Below are 12,037 nucleotides of genomic sequence, written 5' to 3' on the forward strand. Positions count from 1 at the left end.
TCTGTCTGAATTCTCTTTTTTCTTTAAATGCTTAGTGTCGTGTCTTTAATTCATGTTCAGCCAGAATATGTTTTATTAAGTATAATTTTTCACTGTACTTAAGGTTTTCTAATCTGTCCCTAGATGATCTCAATATGACACATCAGCACTGTGTTCTGGCTGGTTTTTCACCTCGATTCAGCTCAACTCACAGAGTGGCAGATGTAAGTACCAAAATGGTTTGCTATTTGGTCATTCTTAAAACTAATATTTTGATACCCTGTATGTAGCATCATGCTGTCTTATCCAGAACTGTGGGTCACAGTTATGCTTGTGACTCAAACTTGAACAACTGCTATTTGTTTATTTTTTGATTGAGGTACATTTGTTTCTGTATTGGTAGTTTGCCCAAACTTAGAGTTAGGCATATGAGATATGAATTAAGAATGTGCTACACCACACCTCATGGATTACTGATGAAATGTAGAAACAACTGTATTTTTACCTGAAATGTTTTAAAGCTTCTTTGCTGTGTTCATATCCCAGTCCTAGTTGAAAGACAATATTCATGATAAGATAGAAATACTCAAAACATGTCAGCAGTGTCCACTGGCAAAAATGGCCTTTAGGGGTTCAGAACAGCTAAGAGCAGTCATAAGTATGCTTTAAATTGGATCCTTCTGTGCATCTGAGGATTGAAGAAGCAGAAAAATAATACAGAGTCTGTTGTCTCAGAGTCATTCTGAGGTAACAAGGCTTCACCCTGGTATTCTCAAGTGCTAAGACACTTTTTTTTTTTTTTAACTAGACCTCCCTATTCCTTTACATGGTGTTATCAGTAGTTTTGTTTATGTAGTATTCTAATGGAAAAGCATATTAAAAAAATAAGATGACTGTATTGTAAAAAGATATTTTAAGAAATTGCAATTACCACTTCCTTCTTTCAGCAAGGCAATATATACCACTATTGAAGCAAGAGAGATACATGTATCCATATACTTCTTTTTTTTTCCCGATTACTCTTCCTAATTTGTACAGGAGTGGAAATAAAGCAATAGCACTGACCATGGACATATACATACATATAAGTTGTAATATTAAAAATGTGCCTTTATTTCCCAAACAAATATACACTCTGCTTGCTTGAACTGGGCTTTGACATAAAGCTTTGACATAAAGTTCAAGTACACTGTACCTTTTAACACAAATTATTCTGTATTTTTCATCTCTCATTTTAAGAGTGCTTTGACCTACTGCTTCTGTCTCTATGTTACTTTTGCAGGAAAATGCACACTTATTTTTACGGTATAAAAAGCTTCTCTATTAAGTGATTATGTTTTGTTTTTGTGAACTGTTGTGACTTCAAGTTGTGCAGTATGGAGATTTTTTTTACAAAGAATATGAGACCAGAGGGTCCTTATTCAAGATTATTCCTGGAAATTTAACTGAAGGTACAGATATTTAATTGAAAATAATTAAAAGATGTAGATTTCATCTTTCTTTTGTTTCAAAAGGATTTTTACAGATTTCCCTCTAATTCTGAAGGAAATTTAATGAAAACAAAACAAAATGGGCAGAAGTACAAAATTGTTTTTTTCATATTCTCTATACCTCATAAGCAAACAGCTCTCTCAGACTGGATAAGGAACTCCATTTTAGTGTTACTATGAGCCCATATAACTGGGCAAGTAAAACTAACTGATTCTGAAGTACCGTCAAAAACTGCTCAGGAAGCAATGGAAGGTATACTCATGTTTTTGTGTGCCATATTTGTAAAGTAAATTTAAAAAGAATTCTTTTCTTTGTCCTTTCAATCTATGCTGTACAGGTTGGCTAGATGTTTGATGGATTAGACTTCTGCATAATTTATGTCAATAATTATACAAACAATCCAGCAGGCATTACGCTTTTTTTTTAAAAGATCATGAAATAAAGTTACAGAAATACATACCTTCTTCTCCTTTACTTTGATTATTCAGAAGCAAATACTTCAGTATATTTGAGGAATACATATATTCTGAAGTGGCTATATATACATTTTTTATTGTATCTTTACAGTGTTCAAGAGGAACATTGGAATACATATTTGGACAATGTGAACTGGCACTCCAGAATTTACAGACTGATTCTGAATCAATGGCTTTATCTTTGAAATCACTGGAAACTGCAGTTGTAAAGCAAGTAGAAGAAATACATAATGAGGTGAGATGATCTGCACTGATAATACTTCAGCCAGGTTCTGAGAGGTGCAGTCTGCTCATAAAGTTAATGGCAATTAAGTGTGTTCAGTTGCTCACAAGGCATTGCTCTGTATAAGTTTGAAATGTGTTTTTTATGACTTTTTTTACTTGGGTACAGTAATTGAGATTAACTTGGATTGATTCTTTCATTCCTGTGAAGTTTTAATTGTTCCATCTTAAGATCCCTCTGCTGGTAGAGTAAAAGAGTAGTTTCAGTAATATTACACGAAGTCTGATAGTGTGGTGGACAAACCAAACTACTATAGCGCTTCTCTGAGAAAAAGGGAGAGAGAAAAAAAATGAGAGTGAAAGAGCAGGTAAAATTTTTCAGTTGTTCATCAGATGTTGAACCAGGTTTTTACAGAATGCCAGGTGTGACGCAAGTGTGAGTACATGCTTTAAAGTATATTCTGAAGAAGATACAGTGGAAATAATTGTGAGGAACATATTTAAGCAGATCTTTCTGTGCTACAAAATATGCAAGTGTAACAATGCACTTCTGTAGGATTCCACTGAAGCTGGCAGTGCTTTCTTGCTTGAAGTACAGAGCTGGAGTGTTAACAAACACATTGATTTGACAAATGAACTGAAAATATCAGATGGTATTTTGGGAAACTGTGGAAACAGGTAATTTTTCCTGTGGTATAAAAGTAGGCAGTATCATAAAAAATGTAATTTGGCTTAATCTGCGTTAGTGGGTAGAGTCAGGAATATGTGACAATGGACTAGGTCTTCTTACAATGATAGTGTTACTGAAGATGGTAAATTTAGTACTTTTTTTTTCTTTCTTTCTTTTTTTAAAGTTACAGAAAATGTAGTCAAGGCTATGCATTAGGAGTTTAAAATGACAGATGTTTTAGCTGCTCTGGAGAGCTGTCCTACCTAAAACAAAGCTTTAAACTGTTCCTAACTGTAAAGCACTGATCATCATCTCTCTTTAAAAACAGCTCTAGCAACCAGTTAATACAAACTTCTGAACCACTTTTTGCTTACGTATCAGTGGTTTTTTACAACACATCGATATTCAGAAATTTTGAAGGACCTGTGCTGTATTTCTACTAAGATAAGTATGGTCACTGTTAGAAGCCATATAGTACATAGGTAATTTTCACTCAAATTAGAATTTGTGTAAACTGTTTAAATTGATATCTGCTGAGGAATATAATAATATGTATTGCTACTAAAACTTTGTAGAACGCATTTTTATCTGTATTGTCAGTTGGTAAAATTGCGTATAGTGATGGCAAAAGGTTTGCACCCTTGACTTTTAGCAAAATGGCTCCTAGAGCAATTTAAAGAAGTCTGATGCATGCAGGGTTTTACAAAACATTAATCAGGCTCAGTTCATAAAACTATACGCATATGTGGTTTGCACAGCTAGGGCCACATGCACAGCTGGTGTAAATTTGCACGGGTCCTTTAACATCAAAGACATGTGCAGTTTACATCAGGTGAGAGACTAGCCCCTGGTGTTTGCAGTCACCTGAATAATTTTGCTATATGACATACAGGGATGTTTCCTGTTAACGCATATGGGATGTACTGTAACAGAAATCATTGTTTAACTTGTACATATTGTGCACTTAGACTTAGTAGACACATTGGATCTATATTTCATTTGAAAAGAGAATACCCACTCCCCTCTTTTTTTTTTGTCCCAAGGTCACCTCTTCACTTGAAGGATAAATTCCATATGTTGAAGTGCTACTTAGATTTCATTTATTTGCTGCACAAGTAGACAAAATTGCTAGTGGCTTATCACTGTGGTAAATGCACATTTCTTTTTTGAACGTCACTGAAGTGAAAACGTACAAATCTGTGAGGCTAATGCAACTTTTTTTTACATATAAAAGCTTCCTACCTTCTTTTACTCACTGTATGATAAATCTTTATATTTTCAGGCACTAATACAGGTTTTAGGTTCAAATTTTCTTAGGCAGGTGAAGAACAAGAACATGTTTCTTTAAAGAAACTGTTTACTGATGAAAATGAGTTTTTCATTTGATTGGTGTGGTCAGGATTTGGTGACTCTTGTTTTTCCTTAGTTTGTTAGTATTTAAATACAAAAGACAAAATTGCACAAAAAGCCAAACATAGAATTAATGAAGAACTGCCACCCAATTTTGCTTGCGTATTTTTGTCCGATATACAGCTTTCTGTGCTAGTTCTAAACCTCCCTGTGAATTTTTTTCTATTCCTTTGGACCAGACATCATGAGCTTGAAATTAGGTAGTATTCTCGTCTGCAGTGGTGGTGATACAGTTGTATTTTATTTTCAAATATTATCATAGCTGAACTTCTTTGCAGGGTTTAACTCAGATAACTAGATGCAGCCATTGTTCTAGATTTTTTTGCCTTCCTGAAATGCTACGGGTTTGTTTTTCTTACCCCTCTTGCTGGCACCTCTGAAGTAGTCATCAGAGACTGTTAACTGGAACAATACAATCAGAGTACCATCAGGCTATGTGTGACTAAGCTAAAATATAGTAGTTTAGCACGGATTCACAGTCTGTGCTGAAATTAACTGCTCTGCCAAATGAGGCCTGGATGAATTATCTGTGTCTGCTACAGGGAAAAAGCCTAAGAGCAAGTCTGAAAGAATGAGGTATGATTCTGTGCCTTCACTTTCGTATTCCTGGACAGGAAAATTGACTTGCTGTGCTGATAAAGTGGGTTTGAACTGAAGATCTGAAGCATAGGTGGAGACTTAGTTTTTTCCATTTTTTTTTTGGTGGGCAGAGAAACCTCTAAAAGAGGTATGGGTGAGTATCTGGGGGATGTCTTTACTGATGTTAGATTTCCCAGGGTTCATTTGTCAGAGCCCTGTCTTGGATGTCTTGACAGAGGTATTCCTGCCAAAAAAGTGAGATGCTAACCTGAGGAGGTTCTCAGCATCTATAGTGGGCAGCCAAGTATAAGTTTAATATTTCTTAAGACATAGCTTTGTTGTCATGGTCTCCCTCACTAAAACAGCCTTCAAAGGAATATCTGAGTAATTGCGAGGTATGTGCTGTTTGTTAGATGTGTGAGTCACTTCACTCCCAGTATGTACTTTGTAGTTGTAAGTAAAGATAACCTTAATTAAGGGTGTTCATGTGCTGCTTCTCTGAGTAGCTTATGGGCTTGAAGTCTGAACAAATACTTAAACGGCAGGGTATCCAGTGAACAGGGTGTAGCAAGGTGGACAGAAGTAATTACCTGGACAGCTGTGAAATACAATAGCCTAACAATGCATGCATAGTGTTAGAGATTGAAGTTACCCCTTTAAGCAATGAGATTGCTGTTTGGCCAGTAATAATTTATTCTGAAATAAATGATCTTGCAGAGTTCACCAAATGTGAAACTCTTGCCCCTACTGAATCACACTTGGCTTTCCAAAATATGCACAGCTGCTGGGTATGTCCCAAACAGAGCTACAGGGGACCTGGGGAAACCCATTGGCAAGTAAATGCTTTTTAAAGTAATAAAACAGTGCTGGACAGATGATGTAAATGCTCATACATATAAAAATAAATCTGTAGAAAAGTTCATTGCCAGCCTATTTTTCACATTTCAAAGAAAATTTGTTTTCCTTGCTCTGAGTAATGCAAAATCTGGTAATAGTTCATGTTGTGTGAGGTAGTTTCAAGGCTTCTTTATTTGCCAACACCAAACTAATAATTGGATATTCTCTGTGAAGTAAAACACTAGAGGAAGTTTTTTTATCATCTACGGATTGTGTTGAAAACGTAGCAGGTTTCAAAGTAGGTACTTAAGTTTGCAAAGGTAGGGTTTTGTCCTCATCAGGGTTTTTACTTAGCCATGATTATCAAATCCTGATTACCATGATTAAAACTTGAGACTGAATTGGTTGCTCTTTTGCTTGTGAGGTACAGTGATTTTTGCCTACAGCAAATCTATTTTTATGGCAGCAGTAGATAAATTTAAGTGTGGTGAATGTACAGGGATGTAGAAAAGCCTAGGCTAGCTAAGTTGAAGGTATACGGTGTTAGACACTGAGGTCACTGCTGAGAAAGGGTAGCAGTGTGCACAGCCAAAGGAAGGTTAATATGTTTTAGCACATCACAGTGAGCTGACAGCATGGTTGGTGGCTGGCTAGTACGGCAGAGAGAAAATATAGATCACCTACATGTGTGGCATTTAATAACCAATACTTTTGAATAATTGACTGAGGAGCACTGCCTCACAAAATGTCAAATGCTACTGTTGGCCTTTTACTACCCAGTATTGACTATAACCTAAAATTGGCCTTTAATCATTGTTTAAAGGACAACTTTGAAAATATGTTGGTTAGACATATGAGGTCTGATTCTGAGCTTACTTGCACAGATGTAAGTCATAAGTGAAAATTAATTAGGAGATGAAAATTGTTCCTCAAACACTCAGCATATATAGTTTTATATGTTAAGCTTTGTCCTGTTCGGTCACGTAAAATGCTTTCTAATGATAACTAAAGTTAGCTCTGATACATGCGAGTCTCCAAATTAAAACTCTGTTACAAAATCCTTGGCAAGAGCTGTTAACCTGAGACTTTTGTCACAGAAGATGAATGTTCTGTAACTTCAGTTCCGCTAAGGCTAGAATTGAGTTTTTTGTCTCTCTCCAGTATTTACTGTTGTGGCTTTTTTCCTGGTACAGCTCCTCCTGTTTGCGGAAGGAGGCAAGCCAATAGAGTGCATTTCTGCTACAGGAAAAGATATTCCTGAATAGAGTTCAATGAAAGCAGGAAGACATATAGCTTTTAAGAGAGCTTCGAAAGCAGAGGGCATGTGTTTTTTTTAAAATATGTGCTTAGTAATGGATGTGGTGTAAAAAGTGTTCATGTGTTTAAAATACCAAACAAACTTAGCATAACTGGAATCTCTCGAGATTTTAGCAAAACTAAGTGTTTATGCTTGCATGTATCTAAAACAAGGACAGAGTGATAGAGAAATCTTGTCACCATTGCCTCATGGAGGTAATGGGGTTGGTTTTTTTCCAGAATCAACAGTTATCTGTTTAGAGGTGATAGTACAGAGCAGTCACTTGTCAAGCAGCTTGATGGCTAAGTTGGTGGGTGAAACATTGTTTTTCTCCCCAACCTCCATTTTATTAACTCAGTTTAGAGCTAAACTGAGACATTGTGAGATGAATGTGGACCTGAGTTTGAGAGCCCTAGGAAATGGTAGTCGTCATCGTTAAACAACCACATATTGCAATTTGGTACACTGGCCTCTGATGAGACCAGCTAATCCTGCAGAAAATTAACTAGCCTGTTGCTAAACTTCACCTCTTGCACCTGAAAAGCAGCTCTTCCTGGTCAAGTTGTATACTCTGTATAGGATCAAGATACATTTAAAATTTGGCCAAGATGTCAGACTTGAATTAGACAGAAATTATGTAGATTAATGTAACAAATCAATATGACTAGTCAAAAATCAGATTGACTGAAATATGATGAGCCATATTGTAACATTGATTTTAATTTAAAAAAAAAAATTTTTCATTGATTAATGGCTTCATGTGATTCATTTCATGAAGCATGTTTGCCAGACATCATGTGTTATAGCCCTTTTGTGGTAGAGGCCAGCAAAACCAAAAAGAAGTGGGGGAAGAAAAAAAGTATCTAGTGCTTGAAACTCTAGTTGAACTGTCGATATGCTCAGCCTTCCCAAAACTGTGTATACGGATTTTTTAACAAACCATACTTGATCCTTCATACCTTGTTAATACGGTAGAGGAAGCTAACTTTCCTTCAGCTTTTTTTAGGATGGATGTCATCAAACTTCTGTGCTAAAAAGTCACTAGGCTAGCAGTCAGGTTTTTTTGAAAATATTTTAAGATCTATGTTTGCCAACTAATCATGTTGTTATATTTTACCAACAAAGTTGCTTTAATATTCTTTTTATACACTTCAAATTTTTAAGTATCTTTTATTATGGTCTTTAACATGTATTGACCAAACATTTAGTTAATGTTAACTGGAACACTTTCAGATTTCTGCAGCCATTCTGTTCACCCTTGCAGGAAAGAAAGCATTAGGTGACAGCTTTGGGCAGTTTTCTTTATTCTTTCACCTTGGCAGGTTGTCTTTATTTGCATTATCGGAGCTGAGCAGGTATAAACAAAAACTTCCTTGTGGTACAAATAATGATTAAAGGAGCTTTGAACTCTGTGTGAAACATAACTACCACAACAAAGATAAATACAGAATTCCGAAGAGCAGAGCTATGGATTACTATTAAAGAGAAAAAGGCTCACTGGAAATTAGGATAAATGGAATTATTTTGCTTAAAGAATATTTGATGAGTTATATATTTGTACTATGTTTTAGTAAGCTAATATTTCTCTTGTCTTAACATTGATGGGCCATCCACATATGACATTTTAAAAAAAAAAAAAAACCAAAAGTGAAGTATTACATCACTTGCTGTGTTTCATATTCCAAATAAAAGTATTAGCTTGCTCCTGATGAAATTTTTATTGCTTCAGTGGGGAATTTGTTTTCTTCATAAAGTACAGTTTCCACACAAGCTTTGTCCTAGAAAAAACCTGTTACTTCAGATGCCCCAAAAAGCTGAAACCTGCTTTTTTCACCCCGGGGATGTGCGGGTTGTGTGTTACCAGGTTTTGCTGTGACAGCAGACCCAGCAGAGGGAGCAGGAGCAGCTGTGGGACACCCCTTCTGCCCTGCACCCCTGCCTGAGCAGAGCAATCTCCCGTCCCAGATGGAGATCCAGTCAATCCCAAAGTTACTGGTAGCCTATCTGTAACCAGATTGTTTGGTAAAGTATGAGAAACTCTGATTCTTTATAACGCTACACTCTCATTCTGTAGCAATTGACTAGGCTGCATTCTAGCAATTTTATTACTGCAAGTTTTTTCAATCTTTTTTATATGACTGAAATATTTTGAAATCCACAATGTTAATCAAAATAAGCCAGAATTTGTCCGTATTTGGCTGAATTGTGAGTAAACCTGAAGTTTTAGTATTCTTTGTACACATACCACATGTAAAGAAAGAAGTTGGGGTTTGCACCTCTCTAGATTTGAAGGGAGTAGCTCAGGTCCCAAATTCATGTGGAATAGAAATAAAATAAACAGCTAGGTGTAAGGGTGCATTTAGAAATGAGTACTTTGGTAACCTCCTTTTCTAGGGGATTGTTCAGGTATAGCTGGATTCATGCAATACCTTATTCCTGCCCCAAATAAGGAACATACATGTTTATGCTACTGTACGTTTTTACCTTGCAGGTTGAATTTGAGTGGCTTAGGCAGTTTTGGTTTCAAGGCAAGCGGTATTTGAAGTGCACTGACTGGTGGCTTAAGCCTATGGCTAAATTGGAAGAATTTTGGAGAAAAATGGAGGTTATGGTAAGTGCTAGTTTTATAGTCTAAAGCCTCTAGACCTTAATTCTGAGAGCACTCACAATTAAGTTTTTAATTGTGCTGTAGTAGTGGGTTTTAAACTTTATTCAGAACATATGAAAACTAGAATCAATGTCAGCCTTCACTGCCTCCTCTTAGTTTTCTCCCCAGTAGCCGGAAGAAATGTGAACAAAATAAGATCCAAAACCCCAAGGTTTTACTTACTTCCTGACTTTGCTTGTTTTTAAAGTTTGACAGCCTCATAAGATGAGAGTCATATATATTACATCACACTGATTGGTACCTGAAACTCTGCATTGTCAACTTTTTTGTACAACACCAAGATGGGCAACTCTGCCAATGACAACAATGGTGAATGTATCTGAGGAAGGTTGAGAGTAAAATCTGATGATCTGGAGGTACAACTATCTGTCTGTAGTCTGCCTGCACACTTAACACCATAGCTAGAACCAACAAGAGGAGATTAGTTTCTTGAATAATTGTAGTGATGCTGGTTCCTGTATACTTGAAAGCACATCCCTGCTTTCCTTGAAAACGGACTCAGTGACAAGCACTGTTAGCCTGCTTGTTGTTGCTGTCCAAGTAAAGAATGAGTTGGGAGGCTTTGCTAGTGTGAGGGTTTGATACATCTATGAGCATGCCTGCTTCTAGATCTGTACACAGAAGGAACCGTATTGACAAACGTGCCGTACTCCTATCCTTATGTCTGCCTTAGAAGCTGCTTCTCAGTCATTTCTGCTGGTCACAGCATAAGCCTTAATTTGCTCGTAGTTGACTTGGAAAAGTTTGTAATGTAACTGAGGATGCTGAATATGATTGGTAGTAGAGGTGGTTTTGAATCTTTGGAGGTACGGTGCGACAAGAATACGCTCTTGAGTTTTGGGGGAAATGTGACTCACTAACCGGCTCAAACGTATTGTAAACTTTTCCAGCAATGGCTGGTTTCAGACTTGGAAAATAAGTGTGGAAAAGTGGAACTTTAATTTGTGAAATCAGTTGCCACAAGGAATCAGTGAACATTAAACTTTCCTACAAAAGGAGGGAAGTTATTTATAACTTGTTTATGTGGGGTTTATTCCTCATTTTTTGTGTTCTTATGTGCTCACATTCTTGAATGACCTTAGTAATTTTAAAAAAATCTTTTGGTTTGTTTTTCTTTCAAATGACAACTTACTTGCTTGTAACACAGGCTTAGATGAGGTAGAGACAAGAATGTTTGATTGTTATTTTATATCCATTGTGTGTTGAGAACATGGAAAACTAGCAAACTCAGGAATTCTCAAGGGTTAGGTTTTCTGCAGTTGGTGTGACATTACCATGTGTGTCTAATTAGAAACATGGTGGCGTCAGTGTATCTCCTTTCAGCAGGCCTCAGGACGATATTTATCAGCAAACTGAAGATTGGGCCAAGACAGAAGCTGCTTCTAATTTAAATTTTAAAAATTGCTTTAATGTTTTATGACTTATAACATATTAATCACAATTAATTTCAGCTATTGAAGGAGACAGAAGAGAATGTTAATTGAGAATGTCTGTTTCGTTGAGTCTCTAAGTAAATTTGATGCTTACTGTATTTGGGACTTGGAGGTAGGTGGGTTTTTTTGGATTTAACCTACGTTTTGTCCTTTAGTGTTTCACAAAATGACAGTAGGGGGCAATGTTGAGCCGCAGTTTTAATGCCAACAACAGGCGCTGACTTAATGAGAATACATAGAAATGTAGCATTAACATCAAGAATTATCCCTGTTGCTTCAAGTTAGCTGTAATCTCTAAGATTCCATAACACAGGAAATCAATTGTGGGTTAACAAATTCAACAGCAATTTAACATAAAAAGTGTAGTGTTTTGGTGCATGCTTAGCTTCCACAGCATTAAGTTGAATCAAAAAGGTATTTCTGAAGGTACCCAGTAGTCTACAGTAGATGTGTTTTCTCCAAATTTATAATTTTAGCTGAATGATTCTTAAAAAAAACCAAAAGTGTCAAAATGCTAAAAGTAAAAATTTCTTAGAATTGTTGGTCTTGTCTCAGAAGAATATTGTTGCTTAAAAGAAAATGCTTAAGCAACGTATTTTTCTTTTGTGTGAGCTGACCAACTCTTGATGTACATTCTTTTATATATGTGTCTAGAGTGATACAAAAGTTAGTCTTGTGCCTTTTTTTTCCCCTTGTTTAGTAAAGCAGTTATAAAGAAGAAAAGAAAGTTTCCAAAATAATTTCTGATTCTGCCAATTGTAATTACTCCAATGTCACAGCAGAGTACAATACTGCAGGAAGTTTAACCCAGTGTCTGCAAACCTTTGGGCATTATTTAATATTTTTGTACATTATAGCAATTTTATCATAATGTTTATTCCTGGCATTTCTTTCCCTGAGGATAGTTTTACTTAGAGCTTGCTCTTGTGATGTAAATGTTAAACCTTTCATTTGAATGACATTCTGATAAAACAT

General features: G+C 36.1%; 1 protein-coding gene across 7 annotated transcripts in view; it reads left to right on the forward strand.

Moving 5' to 3' along the window:
- The window catches only part of FTO (FTO alpha-ketoglutarate dependent dioxygenase), a 260,795-nt gene that overhangs the window by 72,920 nt on the left and 175,838 nt on the right, over nt 1–12,037 (forward strand). For 6 of the 7 annotated variants that reach the window (XM_075040261.1, XM_075040264.1, XM_075040263.1 and 3 more), the window contains exons 5-7: nt 124–203; nt 2,038–2,181; nt 9,453–9,572. In XM_075040261.1, the coding sequence (XP_074896362.1) occupies nt 124–203; nt 2,038–2,181; nt 9,453–9,572 (344 nt within the window). The remainder of the gene's footprint in view (nt 1–123; nt 204–2,037; nt 2,182–9,452; nt 9,573–12,037) is intronic. The other variant, XM_075040268.1, reaches the window with a different exon arrangement.

Source organism: Buteo buteo, chromosome 11 (genome assembly GCF_964188355.1).
Source record: "Buteo buteo chromosome 11, bButBut1.hap1.1, whole genome shotgun sequence".
Lineage (NCBI taxonomy): Eukaryota > Metazoa > Chordata > Aves > Accipitriformes > Accipitridae > Buteo > Buteo buteo.